The sequence below is a fragment of the Squalius cephalus genome, assembly GCF_949319135.1.
Source record: "Squalius cephalus genome assembly, chromosome: 8".
NCBI classification, from domain to species: Eukaryota; Metazoa; Chordata; class Actinopteri; order Cypriniformes; family Leuciscidae; genus Squalius; species Squalius cephalus.
The window spans coordinates 14,412,947-14,437,702 of NC_137129.1; the positions used below are offsets into that span (position 1 = coordinate 14,412,947).

Below are 24,756 nucleotides of genomic sequence, written 5' to 3' on the forward strand. Positions count from 1 at the left end.
CAACAAAGTCCTGTAACTGAATTTTTTTTTTTATTCGTACTGCAGTCACAAACACATAAAGCCAGATGTAACATTCCTTGCTGAATAAATATAGACACATGAATCCCAGTAAAGATTAATTTGATCTATTTAGAATAAACTTAGAGTATATTTCAGCTTTGTAGTAAACATACAGCTGAATGCATACTTTCAAAGCTTTCAAAACTGGCACCCTAAACACTCGTGGTCTTCCTATGAGTCGCTTCAATACGGGCTCGGAAAGAGTGCATATCGAGGACGCATATCGAGATCTACTGCAAAGGGGGGTGCTCGCGAACCCCTTTTTTTTTTTTTATAGAATGACAAATGGGACACCATATTTTCTTCACGGCCAAAGTATACTTCATATGATAGCATGCGCAAACACTGGCAGTCGGCACATGCGCACTAGTTTATTCTTCTTCAGTGTCTGCTTCAGTTATGACCAATTCAAATGTCTTTGTCCTTGTTTAAGCTGGAATCTCTAGCGCCCTCACACAAGGGGTCGTCAAAGTGGCCTTCTATTGTTGTTGTGTTTATTTTGTTGTTGTTCATTCTCCTGCGTTTATTTTTCCTACTGTGAAAAATAGTTGGGCACCTTGTGGACTGCAAAACCTGATCCTAGAACACCAACTGACCCTAGAACAACATTCCAATCAACCAATCAGATTTAAGGGACAAGTTTACAGTTTATGTCAAGTTTAGGATTAAAACCAGGGTAAGGTGCTGCTACATCAATGTTATTCACCTATCATTTCCCTCTGATTTTAGGGATTACAGGGTTAGGTTTAGGGGTAGGAACATTTTTGGACAGAATGTTGTTCCAGGATCAACAAAATATGTTGATCCAGGAACGCGTCTAACTCGGAATCAGGACGTGCCGCAGGGATACAGAGTATGCACGGTTCAAAAAATCAGGCTGCAGAAATGTCATTCTGATGATGAAATTTACATCACACGCACTTTACGCATTCATTAGCGAACGCATAAAAACTGAAGTATGCTTTAGGCTTGATGTTTGATCAGAGATTCATAAAACTTTAACTGCACAGCAAAGTGCAGAGATGGTTTGCGTTTCACATGATCAGATTTAAGGGTGATTGAAGATATTTATGTGAGGCTTTGAGTTTCGAGGAGACAGTGGTGGGTTATTGCCTGAGCATGTTGTCTGCTGCTCCACAGTTCCCTTTCCCTCGGCAGAGATATTCCTGACTACAGACTTAAAAATAGAACCCCCACCCTACCACTCATCCTCTGCACCCTCTGCACCCCATCTCTCTTTCTCTCTATTTACTCTCTTGTTCCCTGTCCCTCGCTGTCATCCACTTCTTATCAGTCACTCTCTCTCATCAGCGATGCTGCTCATCGTCATGGAGATGTGAGGAACAGTATATAATGTGTTACGGGTGCCTCCTGCTGTGATGAGAGGTCTAATGAGTCTCTCAGGCAGGCGTCAAGAAAGCCGACGAGGCACAAAGCCAGTCGAGAAACATATGCATTAAGTCCTGATGGAAAATGCTACAGTGTCATTAAATGGACAAATGACCATGGCTGTGCTTGGAATGGAATACTAGCGCAATGCTAACCGCATACTGCCTTGCTAGTTTATAGTATGCAAGACATAGTAGCCCTATGCTACATTGTTGGCACATAACACCTTTACTTTTGCATGTTTAATTCAGTGAGTGGCATCCAGTTATCATCTCAGAAATATTTATCACTTTTTTTGTACAGTTTGTGTAAAAATATAAGATCTTTTCTAGATATGGAATACTAGCATACTGCTTACTGGATTCTGTGAAGTATATTATACTGTTTACTACTTATTTTTATAAATAGCTTGCAAAATATTATGTAGGTACTGTATACAATGAAAAATGTTTCAAACAGTATGCTACACATTCAAACTGTGTGATACATTGTTGTTAGAAAATAATACCATCAAACTGCATACTGCGCAGTAGAAAACATGTGTATTACATTGTCAATACACTCACCTAAAGGATTATTAGGAACACCATACTAATACTGTGTTTGACCCCCTTTCGCCTTCAGAACTGCCTTAATTCTACGTGGCATTGATTCAACAAGGTGCTGAAAGCATTCTTTAGAAATGTTGGCCCATATTGATAGGATAGCATCTTGCAGTTAATGGAGATTTGTGGGATGCACATCCAGGGCACGAAGCTCCCGTTCCACCACAACCCAAAGATGCTCTATTGGGTTGAGATCTGGTGACTGTGGGGGCCAATTTAGTACAGTGAACTCATTGTCATGTTCAAGAAACCAATTTGAAATGATTCGAGCTTTGTGACATGGTGCATTATCCTGCTGGAAGTAGCCATCAGAGGATGGGTACATGGTGGTCATAAAGGGATGGACATGGTCAGAAACAATGCTCAGGTAGGCCGTGGCATTTAAACGATGCCCAATTGGCACTAAGGGGCCTAAAGTGTGCCAAGAAAACATCCCCCACACCATTACACCACCACCACCAGCCTGCACAGTGGTAACAAGGCATGATGGATCCATGTTCTCATTCTGTTTACGCCAAATTCTGACTCTACCATCTGAATGTCTCAACAGAAATCAAGACTCATCAGACCAGGCAACATTTTTCCAGTCTTCAACTGTCCAATTTTGGTGAGCTCGTGCAAATTGTAGCCTCTTTTTCCTATTTGTAGTGGAGATGAGTGGTACCCGGTGGGGTCTTCTGCTGTTGTAGCCCATCCGCCTCAAGGTTGTGCGTGTTGTGGCTTCACAAATGCTTTGCTGCATACCTCGGTTGTAACGAGTGGTTATTTCAGTCAAAGTTGCTCTTCTATCAGCTTGAATCAGTCGGCCCATTCTCCTCTGACCTCTAGCATCAACAAGGCATTTACGCCCACAGGACTGCCGCATACTGGATGTTTTTCCCTTTTCACACCATTCTTTGTAAACCCTAGAAATGGTTGTGCGTGAAAATCCCAGTAACTGAGCAGATTGTGAAATACTCAGACCGACCCGTCTGGCACCAACAACCATGCCACGCTCAAAATTGCTTAAATCACCTTTCTTTCCCATTCTGACATTCAGTTTGGAGTTCAGGAGATTGTCTTGACCAGGACCACACCCCTAAATGCATTGAAGCAACTGCCATGTGATTGGTTGATTAGATAATTGCATTAATGAGAAATTGAACAGGTGTTCCTAATAATCCTTTAGGTGAGTGTATATTACAATACCAATATACTTCTTACTGCATACTGTGGAAATGTATACTGTTTCATGTATTATTTTATAAAAAATAGGACGCAGTAAACAGTTTTCTGTGTAGCGTTACTATTTGAAAAATGTATTGTCACATAAAACATACAGCACAGTGTAAATAAAGAATGTGAAACAGTACACATTATGCAACAATGAATGTTGGGAATAAATATCTAGTACAGTCATGAAACTCTAGAGGCTGCAGGCTGATAGGTCCTTTACATGCAATCTGCAAGCAGTCACATTACCACATGACGCAAGCTGATTGGTCTCTGCTGATCCTGCAACCAATGAGATCACTTGCTCAGCATTCAAATAGTCTGGTTCAGTGTTTGTTGCAGGCTAGTCCTGCAGCCCGGTATCAGATTTACTCTGGAACCTTCCACCTCCCCCAGCTCCACCTGCCTATAGATCTGCTACTTATTTATGTCTATTCATGCAGCATATCTTACACGCTAAAAGCATTCTATTTGTAAATAACATAAAGCAGTCCTGTCCACGACTTTATCTATCATGCGAAAGACAGCATAGCAAAATCTCTACCTGTTGACACAGTACTGCAACTGCACAGTATATACATCATATGGCCCACCTCTATACTGCATACTACAAAAAAGTGTGAGCAGTGTGGCCCAGACCGGCCCACTATATGATCATAAACACCACCCATCTTTGCACGCCCTTAATTATATGCATACCAACTATTCATTAAAACCACTAATGCCATGTAATGAGTGAGTATAGGAACGAGTGAGAGTTAACAGATGAAATAAGTAAAAATTTGACATTTATTAATACAGTTGAACTATACTACACAGTGATGAATCCTGAAGCAAGCTATAAGCTGCATTGGCATAGCAATACAAGTGTTTCTTACAGGATTTTTGTTAAAACTATGGTGGTGGGACCTCGGTCCTTCTAGGGGGGTTCGGGGGCATGCCCCCCCCCGTGAAAAAAATGTGTGCATTTTAATGTTAAATTCATCAATCTGGTGCACTTTGAGAGTTCAAAATTAAAAGCTCCAACCCATATTCAGTGTGCAAATTAAACTAAGAAAAATTCAAACCTATTTTAGTTACAGTGTCTATTTACATTACACCTACTACATAATAATAGTTATAAAATTAATCCAATGACAGTAATAGCCATATTTTGTAAAACAAATGCACTAAAAAATAAAGGAAACTTTCATAATTAGTTTTGTACCAATTTCTATACTTGAAAGAGATAAGCACATGATCTTTTATTTTGACGCAAACTGCATCAAGCTTTTATTTTGGCGGAAAACATGGTTTACAAACGCCTCTCATTAAATTTCTAGTGGATTGCGGTAATCGTCAACTATGCAGATGTGGAAATAATCTGTAACTGGGTTATGGGTTCCTACACTCATGACATAGCCAAGTGTTTTGAAAGTAGTTCTGCTTACCGCAGGCTCTACACTTTCTCATCTCTCTCCTGATCCTCCTCACTATCATCATCTGCCGCTGGAGCTGATGAAGGTCAGAAAACATATTTTGACACAGTTTACAGTGTCTGCTTTAAGGGCCTGTTTCTATTTTTTCACGCTATTTCTCTGCACATTCCTTGCGTTTCTTCTCCATCTCACAGACTATTTTGACAGATACACACTGACACTGCTGCACGCTCGCTCACTCGTTTAAAGTTGTGATTGGGCCAGCCCAGTGTCAATCAAGAAAAGAACCAATGGGCCGCTGATCTACGTGTTTCATGGGCTGGTCTGTCAGAAAAAAAAAAAAAACTAACACTGACTTTTTTTGACCAATGCATTAATTACACTGGCACAAACCCAGCGCCGCCAATTAAGCAAAACAAAACAAAACGAATGGGCCACCGATGTACAAATTTTATGGGCTGTTAAAAAATATAAAATAATAATAATAAAAAGTATGAGTATGAGATGTATCGGCCCAAAAAGCACGTCGGCCCACCGGGAAAATGCCCGGTATGCCCAATGGCCAGTCCAGCCATGGTGGTAATATGCAGTTCTGAACATACCCAATATACCTCGGATGAGCAGTCTACCTATAACTCTCTCAGCAGTCTACCCTTATGAAAAAGCTTCTGTCAAATATTTCCTGTTACATATTTAGTCTGTGAATAAACTGTTTATTTTGTGGAAGCCCCCTAATTAGATTCTCCTTCACAGACCACCCACACACAGATCTTCCTGAAATATCAGCCATTGATTAGTTGTGTCCTGTTGGGCGATAAGGCAGTATTTTTAGCTCGAGTTAATCTAAAATGTCTGTGCCCCATGATATCTGTCTGGAGAGAGCAGGCTGTTGCCACAGATACCAGACAGAAGGATGTGTCTCCAGCACACAAGGCACTTCCCTTTTTTAGACACGCAGTCAGTGGCGTGCATGACAACGTTGATGAGCTTTTTTAGCGTAGCCGCAGGTGGGAACAGGTTTTGTGTGAAGGTGAAAATGGCTTGTTTGTGTGCATCTATGCTCATGCGCTTTGATTTAAACAGGTGGATCGCTCTTCAGGCTGCATGTGAGGGTTTGCTGTTGTTCTCGGGAAAGTGTCACGTGGACTTGGATGAATCTTTTTAGCACCTCTTGCCCTCAGCCCTGATTCTGTCAACCCCATCCCTCCCTCACTCTCTCTCTCTGAGCTGCACTGTTTAATATTTCATCAAAGTGTCCCAAAGGACAGACTCTCCCGCTGTTCTGGTATTTACTGGGGATCAGTAGCGAGATACTTCTGGGTGAAACAGGCAGAGTAGGCGTTTGGATACAAGGGAATAGCTGTCGAATGACAAGGACTGAGAAGGGAAGAAACAGACAGGAGATAAAGCCGTATATAGAAAGATAAATGTGTTTTATAAGCATCTTGGAGAAAGATATTACCCCTCAACATGTTGCTTTCAGTGCGAAGGAAAATTTACCAGGAATAACATGCATAAAGGTTTAGAATAATGTTATTTGGTTCAGTTAGTTGGTTCAGTCAGAGGTCTGTATGTTTGATTGTGAATGGAAGAATGCTTCCTCCACAGAGTAAAAGATTTTTAAATAAAGTAATTGTGAAATAAAGTTTAAAAGTTAAAATAATATCAGACTGTGAGATATAAAGTTGCAAGTGCAAGAAAAAGTCACAATGAGTTTTAACTTCACCTTTTGAGATGTAAAGTTGCAATTGCAAGATAAAAAGTCAAATAGTGAGATATAAAGTCACATTTTGAAATTTAAAATCCTAATTTTGAGATAGAAAGTCACAATTACAAGAACCAAAGTCCCAATTGAGATATAAAATCAAATTGTGAGAAATAAAGTTGCATTACAAGATTTAAATTCACAATTGTGAGATTTAAAGTTACATTCTTACCTTTAAGTTGCAATTCCAAGTCAAATTAAAATCGCAGTCATGAGTTGCATCACAGGGCCCTTGACGACATACTGACAGGGCTAGGTCGAAAGATGTCTTACTTAGATCTCTATGGGAGCATGTGCCTGTAAAAGTCTCGTGCAGCAGTTACTTTCCCAGGGGCTAATTGGCTCAGGAAACATCTAGAGCCGCAAGGGCCCTTGAGGGTGGACTGTACCGAATTTCGAGGCCCTGCGACCTTTTGACCCCTGTATTTTGGACGTCCCTCCGGCAACTTATTGAGTGGACATTTCACAGGCAGTTCATGGACGAGTGTCTTTTTGGGCCAATTAAGTACTAAACGAGGTCAAAGATATAGAACTCTGGTCACTGTCCCAGGGGCCTGTGACGAGACATATCTGTCAATTTAAAAGACCTTGTAATTTTTACATTTTCTAAAATTACTTCGTTGGAATAAAACAAACACTATCTAAGCAGCATATTGGTTAACCAATGGCAGATTTTTTAGATTATAACCAAAACCAGGAGTATTTGGGCAACCTGTACAAATAATTTAGACATACTAGGGCAATTCCACGCAAAAATGTCACATCCATAACGCCAGGAATGCGCGGAATTGCCCACTAGTGGAAATGAATTACTTACTTCATCTTTAAATGTGGCCATTTACTCTACTACAAACATAGATACAACACGTCACAGTTGTACCTTTCAGTACCTCAGAGCCAGCCCGTTATTCTTGTACAATAACATGTTTATATAAGACGACAACATGTAGTTATTCTGTTGCACAAAGTAACTGTTCTGAAATGTCACATATAATATTTCCCAAGCATTTGCTTGCCATTATGTCTGTGGTATTTTAGCATCAACTGTCTATCCACATCAGATGTTGTTCATTTTTAAATGAACACCTCAGTGAATTGTGTGCATCTCTGACTGCGATCTTCTTGCTCGGTGTTCCTGTGGCCCACACTGTTCATGTTCTGTCAGTATTTTTAGAAAGCTGTTCTGGTTCTCTATGTCTCGCACTCGCTCTTGCAGTTATTTTATTTTAAAGACTATGAGCACCATGACAGTAAGCAAGTGTCTGCTGGGAATGCAATACTTGCTGTTCTGCAGCCTGTCTGTACATATTCTTCTGCAGAAACGACACTATTGTGATTCATAACAGTTTAGAACATAGAGTCATTGAGTCATTTGCAGTGCAATTGTTTTTTTTTATTATTAACCGGGCTCTTTTACCTGTGACAAATGCCCTGTTTCTTTTTCTCAGACTATTTTGAACTCTTGAGGCTTTGATCTCAATTGTGACATTCTGCAGTCAAATATAATGACTATTGATTATATAAATATAATGACTCTAAACAAAAGACAAATCAATTAATGTCTCTTGTATCATAGTATATTTCTTTGTACATTCACCTATATTTCCAATTCATCTTTATATTTATTTATTTTGTTTGTTAGCTGTTAGAAGCAATGAACGTTTATTTGGCAGTAATGACCAACTGACTGTACATTATACTTAAATCTTGTCAAATAAGAGGCTGCTCTAATTTTGTCTAAAATACACTACCATTAAAAAGGGTTTGGTAAGGGTTTTTTTTTTTTTTTTTTTTTTTTTTTTGAAAGAAGTCCTTTATGCTAACCAAGGCTGAATTTATTTGACCAATCTTAAATAACAAATATACATTTTCTTCAATTTTATCCATTACTTCAGTCTTCAGTGTCACATGATCCTTCAGAAATCCTTCTAATATGCTGATTTGGTGCTTTAGAAATATTTATAATTTTGATCCATGTTTGGTAACATAATAACTTTCATTAATACATTATTAACAAAGATTATATAATGCTTAACAGATCATTAGTTAATATATTTACACAGCTAGAAATATGGGATAATGTGCCTGTTGATGTTTACTATGTTTACTAAATTATTAAACATAATGATTAACAGATATTTAATGTAAATGGATATGCTTACAAATATCATTAAACTTTCATTTAATATGATCATGCACTTAAAAATCTAATGATCTAATCTTAAAAAATATATATTTTAACAGATGTTATACAATGATTAAAATCATTTGTAGATGTTTTTAGAATTGCGTGATCATATGAATTTAAAGATTAATGATATTTGTAAGCATATCAATGTACATTAAATAATGATTTGTTAATTATTATGAAATGTTTAATAAGTTTATTAGTAAACATTAACAAGCACATTATCCCACATTTGTAGCTATTTTAATAAATATTAACTAATGGTCCGTTAAGCGTTATATAATGTTTGTTAATGACTTATTAATGAAAGTTATTATAAAGTGTTACCATGACAGAATTTAAATTTTGGGTGAACTATCCCTTTAAAAACTAACAGTATTCATTTATCAGAGTGTTAGTTCTTGGCTCATGGTCTTATCGGCTCCTATCTAATCCAGGAGGTAATTATGAAGTCATCACTCTCTGTTGCTGAGATGTCATCTTTTGGCACAGAATGGAGTGGCATGTTTTTCTCTTTATCTCTTTCTTAACATCAGCTGAGCAGCAGCCTATTTCTCTCTCTCTCTCTTCCTTACCCTTTCTCACTTTATATGGTGAGGTCAGCAGGTTGGCCGTCAATGCTTGGCTGTAACAGATTGCTGGGTGCACTTGTCTTGTGCATCTTCCAGGTTTGTGAGTCGCCTGCCATCATCTACCCAGACCTTTGATTTATGAGTCCAACAGGGCTATAAGCACACCTTATGGGAAATGTGCTTTTCACTGCTCCCATAGTGTATGATTGCAGAAATATTTTATTTAGTGAACATTGATGGATCAATATGTTCTGTGAGAAAATAAATTATAAAAGTTTTTTTTATCTTATAAAACATATGAGGTGGCACACACTCGGGGAAAAAGACTCACCAGCATGGGGCAAAAATCACTGTTGATACAAATGTTTTGCATAATACGTAAGTTAATACTCATTCAAAAAAATCACTTCAGCAAAGTTTGTATTATTTTGATAATTAATAATTTAATGTGGCTATAAACTTTGGGTTAGGGTTAGAATAAATTATATTTTATGATATGATCAATATCATATATATATATATATATATATATATATATATATATATATATATATACAGTATATATATATATATATATATTTAAATATGGTGATTATCTCTAATGCCGGGTACACAATTTTAGCCCTGATTTTCACTCGCTGACAGTTTTGTCTTTTACCGCCAAATTCCGAAATCACATGAGTGACAATAAGGGCTTGACAATCATTTTTTGCTCACCAGCCAATATGGCTTGTGGTTTTCCAAATCTAGCCACTCAGCATTTTCACTGGCCAAAATTTTAACATCGATACCATGGGGAAAAACTGCCATATAGATATTTTTAATATTATCTAATAATTTGGCTGCAGGTATATTAGGCTGCTGTCACTTTAAGAACTGATGCACAGGTCCATTATTCTGTTACACATGCGTTTTCTTTCTCAACTGTTTACGTTCACTTAAAACATTACTGACTGTGTTTACGTGAATACCTGCCAAGACATTATTTTGTGTGTATTTGACTGTTTAAGCACAATAAGCGAAAAAACCTCTGTTTAATACTGAGAGGCGGCTTTATGTGCTGCGCGCTTTGAGTGTGAGCTGAAAATCTGCGGGAATGAGTAAAATTATGCTCAATACGCACAATCCCACGCTAAATTCAAGCACTGTAACACCAAAAATATTTGGGCCGTGGTGAAAATGTGTATTGTGTATGATCAAAAATCATGATGATGAAAGACCATGAGAGAAGCGCAGATGTATCTCAGATACCCGTGAAATATTTATCATGCTAAATATCTGAACCTGTCTGGGACTCAGAGTGCTGCAGTGTGAAATGCGTTTTGACTGGAAATTACATCAGCGACGACCCACAGCCAATGAGAGGTAAAGATACAGGGCAAAGGAAAGTTCAGGGGGAGGAGTCACAAAACACAGCAAGCATTGCTTCTGCAAGCAACTATTCTGTCCTTCATACTCTTGTCTCTTTTTCTTTTTCACTGCAAAATCGGCACACACAGACAACTTTTATCACAAGCATCTTGCGTGCATCATTTTAACAAGAAATACAGTCTCACGTGAGAACTCCTGTCTCACTCGTGATCGTACGCTATTTGCTTTATCAATCCTTACGTGTGTTTGGTTGTGTGAAAGGTGGTTTGTAGACCAGACAGTTGTCAGCGATTCTTCTTATTAAATGTTGTGTAATGTTTGACCCCCTGTCACTGATCCATCATGTAAAATGCACACAACAGCAACTAAATGGCACCCGAGACAGTCGTCAGTGTGAGATGAACAGCGATCCAATGACTTTGAAAATCATGCAGTGTGTACTCGGCATAAGGTGGACACCCAAGTTAATAAGTGATATTGATCATTTAAATCTAACCATGTCAACAAAAGGAAAAATCAGCCAGCTATTTATTATCATGTCAATAATGTCTTTAACACCAACAGCAGATCAAATTAGCACAGAATCAACTTTTCTATGTGCATAGAGAAACGCAACTGTTTAGGAGAGTGCTGATGTGAGTTTTGCCATCTAGAGGTTTAATAAAATCAAATGCACCTTTAGCCCTGTTGTAACCCTATATTCTGGACAAGAACTATCCACTTTGACATATAAACTTGTTACTAAGTTCCTCAAATAAAACTGAATATCTTTGGAAAATTTGAAGTCAAGAACTTGGTAAATAGCTCTCATAATATCAACCCGCTGTAAACACGATTTTCTGAGTGGGCTAATTGCGATCACAAGCGCTTCCCAGTTTTGTGTGCAATATGCATCAGATGGTCAATATGGTTTTGCTTTTTTGTCCTTTTTGGAGCTCAACAGCATGTGGTTTACCACTGTGTACTTGCTAATGGATGTAGCACTTTATAACTCCTTGGTGACTTCGAGCCGGTAGCCTCTGGGCTCATGAAACATGAGAGTTTTAATTTTGGAAGTTATAATTTGGCATTGCTTATTATCACCTACTGTGTTTTCAAGCCCTGTTACACATTTAAACCACCACTTTCTTCTTGTTTTTCCATATTTGGTGTTTGAGAACAAAAGCAAAAGCATTTGAGTTGTCAAGCTCTTCTGCTTTGCCTGGATTGATTGCTTGTCAGAAAAGTATGTCAGCTAAATGCAGCAGTTGTAAACAGCTGGAAGTCATGCAGAGTAAGGGTACAGATGAGTTTACATTAGTAGCCAAGTAAATGACTCCTGGTATGAAATATGACTGGACTATATAAGCTCAGCTTTCATTTTCATAAACACTTTAGCAGTTCATGCTGTGTTTTTACATGGCATTACATTTGAGGAGTTTATATCAGTGCCACATTCCATTACACGTCAATGTCCTGTGACTTTTTTGAACTATTAAAGATATAAAGGTCTTGGCCTTCCTGGCTGTCTTGTAATACAATGTAATAATTTTGATATAATTGACTGCAATAATATTCAATCAGTTGGATTAAACAAATATTTTTAAACTAATAACTTATTTAACCTAACAACTTGTGTCCCACATTCTGCAAGCTACCCGGTTGCAATATTATTTACTTCATTACAAAAATGTAACATTGCTTAAATTGTAGCACCATTATTTAATATCATTTAGACCCTTTCTAGAGTGTCACATGAAGAAAAGTAAATAATATGTTACTGTTGTGTTGTTTTAGTATATTTGAGATACTATTATAGTTGTTTTTTTATATTTATATATATTTTTTTATATATATTCTGTTTTCATTTTAATTTTAGTTAAAGTTTTAGTGATTTTGTTGTGTCTTTTTGTCAATTTATTTTATTTCAAACATGACAATTCTGAATAGTTTTTGCATCCCAGAGAGCAATATAGTGTTGGCCCATAACCGGCCAACAGCTGGGCTGTGTGAAATCCACGTGTACCAAATGTGTGCCGGATCTGGGCCGACTGTCTAAGATGTTATGGAATATGGCAATGTTAATGCATTTGGTCTTGGCCGACTATCTGCTACACTGCTGCTGCTGCAGAGAAAGTATGGACTTGCTACTGATAATAGATACACAGACATGCTGCTGTGAGCATGTAAGATATGCTGCTGCTGCTACATAAATAGACATACATAAATCTTATAGCAGATCTAGGCAGGTGGAGCTGGGGGAGGTGGAGGGGTTCAGAGGAACTCTGATAACGTGCTGGAGGACTAGCCTACAGTGGACAATGACCCACACCATTTAAATGTTGAGCAAGCAATCTCATTGACTACAGGATCAGCAGAGGCCAATCAGCTTGTGCCATGTGGTAATCATGTGATTACAGTTTATTTCAAGTAACAATTGTTTTAAATGGTTTTAGTTTATATTAACCCTGCTCTTTTACCCACGTTATTTTAGGAAAATTGTCAATTTATTTATAGAAAAAATAAGTTTATAAATATCTACAACCTGTGTGTGTGTGTGTGTGTGTGTGTGTGTGTGTGTGTGTGTGTGTGTGTGTGTGTGTGTGTGTGTGTGTGTGTGTGTGTGTGTGTGTGTGTGTGTGTGCAAATAGCAAATAGCCAAATACTGTTCTGTGTCAGCAATCATAGGCAGTCTGAATGTTTGGAGAAGGCGATGTCACCTCTATCCTTAACATGCATAGCCTATTCATTTATTTATTCATGTGGTTGTGACTGTTAGCAGTGTTTGTATTGTCAGGTGAAACATAACAGGCTCTTTGTGAAATCTTTGGATGCTGTGTTGTTTTAATCAGTATTGGTCATTCCAAAAAAATAATCAAATGTGTGTGTGTGTGTGTGTGTGTGTGTGTGTGTGTGTGTGTGTGTGTGTGTGTGTGTGTGTGTGTGTGTGTGTGCGCGTGTGCGCGCGTGTGCATACGTGTGTGCGTGTGAGTGTGTGTGGTCTATTCATGGAAAGTGTCCAGTGTTACATATGCATGTTTTTTGTGTAGATGGTGGAACAAAGAAGCTACGCAGCACCATCCGGCGGAGCACAGAGACGGGTATCGCTGTGGAGATGAGGAACCGTGTCACACGGCAGGGCAGTAAAGAATCAACAGATGGCAGCACCAACAGCAACAGCTCTGATGGAACGTGAGTGACATGGTGTCTCATTGTACTTGTATTTTGCTTTTATTTATTTATTTAAACAACAGTCTGTTGACACAGAATCCTCATCACAGACATTTAACCTGGAGATCTCAAATCACTGCATCCAAATGCATTTATATCTGAGTGAATCTCACAAAAACAATATGAAAAGAAAAGAATATTTTAATAATACACATTTTTATTTCACATGACATTTTGATGATGAAATGTGCTTTATTGTCATGAAAATAATTAAAATGTGGTTTCATATGATTAGAGCTGCAACAATTGATAAAATTGGTAAATAATGTGTAATAACTGTTTTTTTTTTAAATAATGGATTACATTTGTAATTACTTGAATAATTACCAAATATTTAATTTTTTCATCTGATTAATTGATTAATAAATAAAACCAACATATCAATCAGTTATCAAAATAACTGTTAGTTGCAGCTCTAAATATGATAAAATCTTGACAAGTTTCATACATCTATGTGTAATGTGAGGTATTTTCACATTAAATGATGAAGAAGTTGGTTTCTCAGTACTATGTATTGCATTGTTTGGAAACAACCCTGTTTTGTCTAGATGAGTTTGATAGATCACACATTTCACACATCTCAACGGGTGTATTTTAGGTTCATCTTCCCCACCACTCGCCTGGGCCCTGAGAGCCAATTCAGTGACTTCCTGGATGGCCTTGGTCCCGCACAGATAGTGGGACGTCAGACATTAGCCACACCACCGATGGGTAAGAGAGTTGCATACTGGGTAGTATACACTGAATACAGCAATTAAAATTTTGTTAAAAAAAAAAATCAGTTTATGCTAATATCATAATATACTGTCTTGACTCTTGGCAGTCCAATCAATTAATGTGTCAAGAATTATTGTGGCAAAACGTTAGCTTTATTCGTCACACTGGATATGAAAGGTCAAGTCGAGTATATTGCAATGTGCCTTTCACGCAAAACAGTCTTTCATGCTGTGTGCTTCACCAGGGTATTTTGTATGTACAGTAAATTTTCATACTGAGCATAGTATACATAGTATATACAGTAGAAATGGTACTATGCTATCCTTTAGTATTCTGTGGAACTCAGCTGATTGTCAATGAATTTGTCTGCAAATTGACGCAGATCTGATAAATGTCAATCTTTGCAGGAGCCCATGTTGACTGGCCTGGAGTTATTGGCTTGTTAGATTTAATAATAGCCTTTGTATCTAATTTCTGTTTCAAATCAAATATCAAGGCAGAAACTCTCAGGAATGGAGGTTATATGTTATTCTTTGTCTCCACCTGCTGTTTAATAATCCCATTGCAAGATTTCTGCACAGAAATTAAAGTTTTGATCATAAGCCATATGGTTTTCTCTGTAGGTGATGTTTACATTGGTGTGATGGATAGAGGGGGTCAGTTAGAGGTTGAGATCACGCAGGCCCGAGGTCTGACCCCTAAACCAGGCTCAAAGACCATTTCAGGTAACCCACGATTAAAAATAACTGTGTTGAATCATTTTATCCACATGATTTGTTTGGCAAGGCCATAGAACACTGTTTAGTAATTGGATGATTCCTTTTCTATCAGCAACATATATAAAGGTCTATGTTCTGGAGAATGGAATGTGTCTCGCTAAGAAGAAAACCAAAGTGGTGAAGAAAACCCTGGATCCAACCTTCCAGCAATCCCTGATGTTTGACGAGAGCCCGCAGGGGAAAGTGCTACAGGTATTACACTCCAGCTATCCTTCACAAACACATTCTTCAGAAAACAGCATATAACATCTAAATATCCAGTGGTCCCAAAAAAAGCATTTAATGGAATAAAACGTTTTTAAAAAATCTTGCAGTCTTGAATTTGTTGATGGAAAGACAGGAGACGTTGCTTATTTTGTGTTTTTTACACTTCATATTCTTTATAGTCTATGCATTATAATTATTATTATTATTTATATTGAATATCATCAGTGGCTAACCAAATTACATGCCATATATCAATTAATATTCATGATCATCATAGCAATGTCATAATTAATAATTATATTATTTATTTTTAGATTTGATATATTCTAATTAAGTCTAAATACTATTTACACAGAATGTAGTGTAATTGATTTGGTGTTAAAACCTTGATATTTAATATCATTTCTTTTTTTCTTTTTTGATTGGTTAGAAAAATGATTAAATTATTTTTAATATCTGCAATAAAATGCTTAGATTTGGGCATTTATTTTAAAGACATGCACCATTTAAACATTTGGGGTCAGTAAGATTGTGTTATGCTTTTGAAAGAAGTGTTTTTTGTTCACCAAGGCTGCATTTATTTGATCAAAATAGCGTAAATATTATTATATTTTAAAGGGGGGGTGAAATGCTCATTTTCACTCAATCTCCTGTTAATCTTGAGTACCTATTAGTAGTATTGCATCCTTCATATCTCCAAAAAGTCTTTAGTTTTATTATATTTATGAAAGAAAAATAGGCTGTACCGAGTCTTTCCGGAAAAAAACGAGCGTCTGGAGGCGGGCCCTGTGGGCGAAGCTAAAGCTGTGCTAACGCGCCGAGCTAGTAACAACACACAGAGACAATAGAAGCAGTTTTACTCACCGAACCTTTATCATTGTGACTGCTCGATCCTTAAGCATTAGACGATCTGCAAATCCGTCGATCTGGGCTTTGTTTATAAAACAATCATCGTCGAAATGCAGGGAACAACAGTCTACACAACTCTGTTTATGCTCAGGAAAACAAACTCCATCCACGGGTTCCTTAACGCTGGGTTCTTTGGGAATCTGTGCAGGGTTGTCTTGCCCTGGCAACCAAAAACACACTTCTTTGGTGACATTGACTTCCCAAAAGCCGGGCAGGGCACTTTGATGGCGAACTGCTTTCACTCTCTTGCTCTGGTCTACGAGTGCGCGCGCGCCCGCGATCTTACCGGAGAAGTGCCCTTAGGACCCATATAAGGAAATTCCGTTACATCTGACGTCACACATACCCATACTCGAAAAAAACTTTCCGAAACTTGTGACAAACCGGAAGGACAATTTTTGGCACAGAAATACTCCTTCAAACGTACAATTTAATTTTTGAAACTTTGTCCATGTTTAGCATGGGAATCCAACTCTTTAACAGTGTAAAAAACTCAGTATGCATGAAATAGCATTTCACCCCCCCTTTAAACAATAGTTGTCTATTTTGAATACATTTTAAAATGTAATTTTTTCCTGTGATGGAAAAAGCTGAATTTTCAGCAGCCATTACTCCAGTCTTCAGAAATCATTCTAATATGTTGATCTAATATGCTCAAGAAACATTTCTTATTATTATCAATTTTGAAAACAGTTATGCTGCTTAATAGTTGTATGGAAACCATGATAGGTTTTTTTTATTCTTTGAATAATAGAAAGTTAAAAGAAACAGCATTTATTTGAAACAAATCTTTTGTAATGTTATAAATGTTACTTTTGATTAATTTAATGCATCCTTGCTGAATAAAAAAGTATTAATTTCTTTCAAAAAATCTTACTGACTATATATATACAGTATTATGTATATATTATGTTCACAATTAAGACAAAAAGTACATTAAGACATTCACATTTTTAAGCGTCTCTTAAGCATCCAGAGCATAAGACACACTTAAAAATGTATAAATGTCATTATAAGAAACTTTCACACCACGTGCAAATGCCATATTTGGGGCCGCTGCATACTAAATGTGTCCATTTATCCTCACCAGGTGATCGTGTGGGGAGATTACGGCCGCATGGACAGCAAGTGTTTCATGGGAATGGCTCAGATCCTCCTGGATGATCTCGATCTGTCATCAATGGTGGGCGGCTGGTACAAGCTCTTCCCCACCTCCTCTCTGGCGGACCCCAGCATCGGCCCTCTGACACGCCGACTCTCCCAGTCCTCACTCGAGAGCGCCACCAGCCCCTCGTGCACCTAGACACATCCACGTCCCCATCTTAATATGCCTGTGTTCTCTATCTCTACGTGTGTATCTTCGTTCAATATACCCCGCCACCGACCCCAAAAGCATGAACACACACTCTGATAGATACGGCCAACTCGCCCGGGGCTGGAACGCTCCTCTTTACCGACACAGATTTTAAGAGTTGGATACAAATCAGGCATGACACATTCAACACATACACAGATGGATATGGATGTAACCAGCAACATGCGGTTGTAGGGGCGTCCGGAATCAGTCATGGCTAGTTACATGCAGATCCATTGTTCGCAGGTCAATCAATAGGGGCATTTAATAAATCTGCTGAGAAATGTTCCTGACAATGTAGCATTTGTGTTGACGTCACGTCACACAGGGAGCAGAATGGGTTCTAGCAGTTCCAGATCCTCAAGGGTCAATAATTTCTCTATGCCAAACCCGAAGTTTTATTTTTTAAAAACCAAAGCAATTCTTATTATCTGTAGTGTTATATTATAGAGTATGGATATGTAGCAGAGTCAATGACTTAGATGAGATGCAAAAAAAACTAAGCCGTGTTAGAAAAACTCACTAGACTACATACACAATTAAACTTAAAGGGCAGGGCTTTACTCCACAGGTCAGGTTATACATTAGAAATGCACACAGTTCATGTCGCATAAAGTAGCGTATTCTTTTTTTTTCTTTTTTTTTTTCGGAGAGCTCAATAAATAAATATATAGATTGATATTTGTGTTTATGTATTAATCGACTGCATTCTGCACGTTAACTCGCAACCCTTGTTCAGCAAAATATGTAAAGTGCTATTTAAGCTTGCCTTTAAAATGATGTAGACTTATAGATGGTAGGTTATTTATTTTGCTAATGTTTTAATCTCACTTTTTGTCTGAACAACGCAATCTGCACCGAGCTGCAGACGTAGTCAGAGGGAATCGAAACCCTCTGAAGGAGAACCAACTGTCCTGTTAAACCAGCAACCCTCATACACAGCTGCTGCATTGTGGGATATGCCGAACGTTGTCCGCTGGCAAGCAAGAAAACTTTTCTTGTAGCAAGTAGCGAAGATTTCTGGAAAGTTGGAGCCGCGTTATACTTTACCGCCTCAAGTAGTTTTGGGTTTCGTTCTACCAGCATATGGATCTGAACTGTTAAAGGTCTTTTCCGTTTCCTGTTACACTCAGGAGGTCACGCTGAACAAAAACCAAGTACACGACTACATGAGGACTGGTGATGGAGTCGCTCGCTCAACAGGATCTTGAAGCCCAGAACAAACGGTATTCTGTAAACTCCTGGACACTTTTGTTTTTCTCTATGAACTTTGCCATTGTGGCTATTCCTGTCCAATCAGCAGTCCTCTTTAGCTGGGTGGCTTCAGATGGCTTCTTCAGTCAGTCGTTGGTGTTACGGAGACATTTGGAAGGAAAACAGCAGTGTAGGTAAAATACAAAGTGTTCATCACACTCCTGTCAGCCTCCTCTGCACATCTAGATTTGTTTTCACAGTTCTGATGAATATATCAGATCGGTACCTTATATATCATAGGATCTCTGTACCAGTACATCAGATTTCAGTTTTTCAGTCGCATCTTCTGCAGAGATGATGGCAACACTTATAAAATGATTAATATGTGACAGTATCAATAAGAACCAGAATAATGATTCATTTCTAAGTTCCCATATGGATCATTAGCCAAATCATTAAAGACGCGTCTATAATTCAGTCTGTTCAAAGTCTAAATGTTGTTTGATTTTCTGGTTTGCATCATGATACGCATGATCTGCTCCTAAAGGCAGACTATGAGATCAGCAAACCGTTTCATCTGATTTATCATTTTGAATCGTTTGAAGTATTTTAGTATTTTGCTTTGCTGTACAGCCGTCTCTACTGAAACTTTGATACAATACTTTGCTCTTTCTTATTATCATCATAAGTTGCAAATGTAGTACATTCAAGTTGAAACTATTTTACCCATGCCAGTCATGACCGATTTGACATTTTAGAATATTTTACTTTCCAGCCCGTCGTTGTTCTTCAAGCTCAAACGTTTTGCCTTTAAACATACAAAATGAGTCTCTTCTAATTCTCACATGCATTTCTTGCTTCTTATGTATTTGCACAAGTTTGATTGTGTTGCACATTTCTCTTTTCCACTAACAGACAAATGTCTGTACATTAAATTAGGTACTAACTAAAGATGAAATTAAATTGTTTTACTGTACTAAAAACAAATTGTATTTGCAGCTGAATGTTTGTCCTTGGTAAACACTATGAAATGTCTATTAGATATTGATATTTTTTCTATGTGATTTTACGTACATTGGAATATGGGATTATATGTGTCCCTTTACTGTACAATGAAGTAGTTACAAATCTTGCATTTTTGCAAAATGAAGAGTCTGAATGCATGAATATTTGTACTGTACTGCTCTATTTTTTCAGGTGTAGTGGATGGATATAGTTTGTTGCAATCCATAGCTAAACCAAATGCAACATCGACAAAACGAAACAAAAAAAAATCTAGATTTGCCGCTTCCAACTTACTGTGGTTTGGATGCGTTTCGACATTTTAACATGGAATGGGAACGATCAGATCTGTTTTGTTCTGACAGTAAAAGGATACAGTTATCAAATGCTTCTGTGGTTTGTTGATAATCTATAAATACAAATCTTTGAGTATGATGTTGTACCTTCTGAATAAGATGCCACTCGCATCTGGTTCGTTTAAACGCTTGGTGTTGTATCAGAGTACTTGATGCTTTTATATGCGAGACCACTTCATTCTTTTCAGTTCATATACATGGCAAATATTTTTTTTTTTTTTTTTTTTTTCGTTTGTTTTGCGTGGGTTTTTTTGGCAGTTTTATGGCATACACAGTTTATATGTGTGTGTAAGTAGGTGACACCAGCCTGACTGGGGAATGATCTTAATACACTGAATACAGATCAATATCAATGTTATGTTATGTTACAGTATGTTATGTTATGTTATGTTACAGTATGTTATGTTATGTTATGTTATGTTATGTTACATTATGTTATGTTATGTTCAACAATCATAGCCGATACAGTTGGAGGTCTACCTGCTATTCATGCTTACATTTCTTATTTGCATTCAGAAATATACAGTAGATTGTAAAACTGAGAATGATGTGTGACTTTGAACATTTTTATGAAATGTTGCTTCGTCAGGTACTGTATGATGTATATAAATTATATAAATGTTGAGAGATTGCTTTAATTTCCAAATGGAATGTAATCTCCCTTTACAACTATCTGGGCCATTTAAAACCTTGTGAAGTCTTTTTATGAAACCCTGTTTTTTGTCCGTTTATGAACAAATATAAGGATTATTGAAGCTATAATTATCTTATTTTTGTAAAAGTTTATTATTTTAAAGGGTGGTCTGCTGGATAAAAGGTGATGGCTTGTTTATTGCCTTACTTGTGAGTTATTATTATAAGGCTTAGATGTGTTACTGAAAGCCTTGGGTGTTTTGCTTCGATATCACTATACTAAAGTATCTCTAACTTGAATGTACATATTATATATTTAATTTCATTGTATTGCAGGTTTTATTTCTTTTACAGTGTCTGAATGACACAGTACATCAATGACACATCATTTCCCGGTATGTGTTGATGTTTAAAGGCTTACATGAGCACAAGAACCCGGGGGCCTCTTTTATAAAATGTCGCATAGAAACCGTCCTACATTTGATCTTATGATCATTTCTCAAATGTGCGTAGCCTACGTGTGATTCAGAGAACGAACGTACGCCCAAAAACTCTTCCAGATGTGATTTTGAAATTTATAAATCGCAAATTATCTTCAAATTGTGCGCAGCTGAATGGTTTCAGATCTCCACCTTGTAAACGCCAACTAATTAATGTCATTAGCATAAAAGAGCACAAGTCAAATCCTTTACTTGAGAATGGCGAGAGGCAAGAATTGCTTAGATTTCCAAATACTTGCAGTACTCCGACACTCTACCACAAGGAAAAGTGCCCTGATGGCGCTAAGCAATTTTCCACATCAAATTTTTATAAATAATTATGAACATTTGTGTGAATTTTAGCATACGCACAGATTTGAAGCAACGTTCATATCACTTTGACTTGGAAAAGTGCTTTTAATATATATATATGAGGCCCCTGTTATCTAATTCAATCTATTTACTAATCTATTTGCTATCGCAATTGTTTTGAGTAGCCTATTTGGTTTTTGGAAAAACATAAGTGCACATACACATTCAGTGCATGTTTGTTTTTAGCCATTTACATTTAGGCCTACTATTTTTGAGATTTGTAAAATGAAATGAAGAAAGCCGGCATTGTATTTTCTCAAAGAGCCATTCAGTGTCTTTAAAAATGGGCTCTTTTTGTTTGCGATCACATTTAACTAAAACATTGAATTAAAAAAGATATTCATATATTTTATTTGATTTATATTATATGATTACAACCTTAAATTGATTGTAATCTTGGGTCAGACTTAAAAGACTGTCATTGGCAACTTATTTATTATGCGAAGATGGTCACTTGTAGTCTGTTTTCTCATTCATGTAGCAAAGCTGTTAGCAGCTATTTTGTTGTTGCCATAAACTAGCCATTCATATTATTCATGGATTGTTAACAGCACAAGGCACTGTTAGGACATGCTCACCTTCGCAGAGTGAGGTTTTCAACTTTCATGAGAAATGTAGCTACTTTGAAATCCATGCCCATTGCATCCATACATCTCTCCTATATTTAACCCACTACGGTTTAAGTCTTGCACTTTGGGAGAGCACGATCAAAGATTTATCAGAGACAGGTAGACCCCAAAAATGATTCGAGCTGACAGTGCACTGCTGTTTAGGAATAACAGAATGGTAAAGAGCTGTATGGGGAAGCTGTAATTTTATACTTGTGCTTTGTAAATGTTTTCTATGTGCAGTATTTGATAATGTAAAACTGGTATTTTTGTGGTTTGTACGCTGCAGAATTATTTAAGGTGCACGCAGTTTTGTAAAAAAAAAGGATGGGAAACTTTGAAAAAAATACTAATTTTGACTGAAGCCTGTATTTGCATGCATATTGACTGCTGGAAGCTGGAGGTCAATAAATTTTATTTGAATCATCCATTTTTTTGTGTGTGTCTGAATGTAAGTCTTTATCATTAAATTGCTTTTAATATTAAAGGGCTATAGGACTAAAATTGGCCTACTACTTGGCAAACAAAAGAAAGAAACGAAAAGAAAAACCTGGTCTCCCACGCAGCTTCTTCCCAACATATGTAGGCTACATTTTAAAAACACACACATTTTATTTGGTAAATGAGAACCTGGCAGATATTTTCAGCAATGCATAGTAAATCAGTAAGAATAGCCTATGTACACTAAGAAAGTCAAGTGTTAAGTGCAGTTTTACATGTAGGCCCATCTCACAGCATCTGAAGTGAAATGTCTACAACTCTTTGAGGGTCCAGAGGGACTGCATCCATCATTCATTTGGCCCAAACTGTAAGTAGGAAAACAAAAGTGTGAATACGGTCCATTGAAATTGGCACGCGCAGTTTGATTGGGCCAGTCCCATGTCTTCCTCTTGCATGCCAACAAACCGTGGTCTCCGTTTGCTCGGACCAGAAACACGTTTTCTAAGTTCCTGGTTGCACCAAGTACAGGTCTGTGCCTCGCGGAGGCGCTGCTTTCCCGCTGCAAAAGTGACTCAATGGAAAACGGGCTGGTAAATTTCTTTTCTGCCCCAGGACGTTTGCAGGTTTCCCTGTTTTCAGTCGGATTCTTAATGGGAATTTCTACGTTTCCATAAAGGTCAGGAAAAACGTCACACAAACCACGGAAGTGTCGTCGCAGTATCTTTGGGGTGATTTTACTATCATCCACTTTCCAAAAGTTGCGCTTTGCATTTGGGAACTGCGGATTTATAGGCACCTGAAAATGTGAAGAGAAAATAATAAAAGTCCAGTAATAATAATATAGCCCAATACTAATAATAATAGTAGCCTAATAAGAAAAAAAACACCTACCTTTACAAAACAGTTGTTTGATGATAAACAGACTCTGATATTATTCTCAATGCCTTTTCTATCCCCGTCCACAAATATCGTCACCGCATTCATTAACTGATGGGGGAAAAACAGGCTATAATTAAAATCAAATAAAAACAATAGCCTATATGTTTCTGATTTTACTTTTTTAAATAAAGAAACCTAGGAAAATGGCTTATTGTTTTAAGCCACTTTCAATAAAAGTTTGCACTAAATGAGTAATTGAACCCAGGACACAAGACCTTATTCGCAGCAGCGCCATCTTTGATTTTTAACGGTAATGAAAGCGGACATCTCTTCAGTGGGTTGTACTGTAATTTAATGTTTTTTTTTTTGTTTTTTTTTGACTGCTCTTCTAATAAAACACTGACGAAATATCTTTACTAAGAAATTTCAGTTGACAGAAAACTCCAGACAACATGCTGTGGAGAATTATAAGTGATCGATGAGCTTTACAGCTTTTTACAGCGGATGCAAACACGGCAAGTCTTTCCCTCACAGCCTCGCTTTCATTCATGTCATGGCGCTGCTCTAAATAAGGTCTATTCTTCCACCAAGTAGTATTTCTTTTTTAATTCTTTATTTCCAAAAAAAAATAGCATGTGGAAAGGCTACAATACAATATAGATAAAATAAAAATAAAAAAATTAAAAGAGAGAGAGAGAGAGAGAGAGAGAGAGTAGCCTAGGCTACTTGTTTAATAAGCATAAATAGATAGGCTACTTTTTATATTAAATTGTTAAATGGACATAGGCTTATAATTGATGCCGCAAAATATGTAGGCTACAACAACTTACCTCGTAAAAGGTTAATCTTTTCTCAGGTGCGTTTTGAATGACATAAGCGATCAGACCCAGGTATGTCATTTTCTGTTTGGAGTATCTCTTGTATTTTCTTCTGACCACCAGCATGTCTGCGCGCTCTCGCTGCATCTCTGAGAACATCTGAAGTGAGCTGCTAGTGACGACGAGTGTTTGTCGTGCAGTTTGTCGGCCTATATATG

The 24,756-nt window shown here is 37.3% G+C and overlaps 2 protein-coding genes across 2 annotated transcripts in view; one reads left to right on the plus strand and one right to left on the minus strand.

Moving 5' to 3' along the window:
• The window catches only part of rims3 (regulating synaptic membrane exocytosis 3), a 67,378-nt gene extending 49,221 nt beyond the window's left edge, over window positions 1–18,157 (plus strand). Inside the window, exons 3-7 of the mRNA XM_079878716.1 lie at window positions 13,610–13,751; window positions 14,389–14,501; window positions 15,131–15,232; window positions 15,339–15,478; window positions 17,493–18,157. Coding sequence (XP_079734842.1) covers window positions 13,610–13,751; window positions 14,389–14,501; window positions 15,131–15,232; window positions 15,339–15,478; window positions 17,493–17,705 — 710 coding nt within the window. The 3' untranslated portion in view covers window positions 17,706–18,157. The remainder of the gene's footprint in view (window positions 1–13,609; window positions 13,752–14,388; window positions 14,502–15,130; window positions 15,233–15,338; window positions 15,479–17,492) is intronic.
• A 4,881-nt stretch (window positions 18,158–23,038) lies between these two features.
• On the minus strand, window positions 23,039–24,756 carry LOC307163161 (forkhead box protein H1-like). Its single transcript, XM_079879069.1, has 3 exons — window positions 24,551–24,756; window positions 23,733–23,828; window positions 23,039–23,637 (listed from the first exon to the last, which is right to left on the minus strand). Exons 1-3 carry the CDS (start codon window positions 24,695–24,697, stop codon window positions 23,113–23,115), a joined length of 768 nt encoding a protein of 255 aa, XP_079735195.1. The 5' UTR covers window positions 24,698–24,756; the 3' UTR covers window positions 23,039–23,112.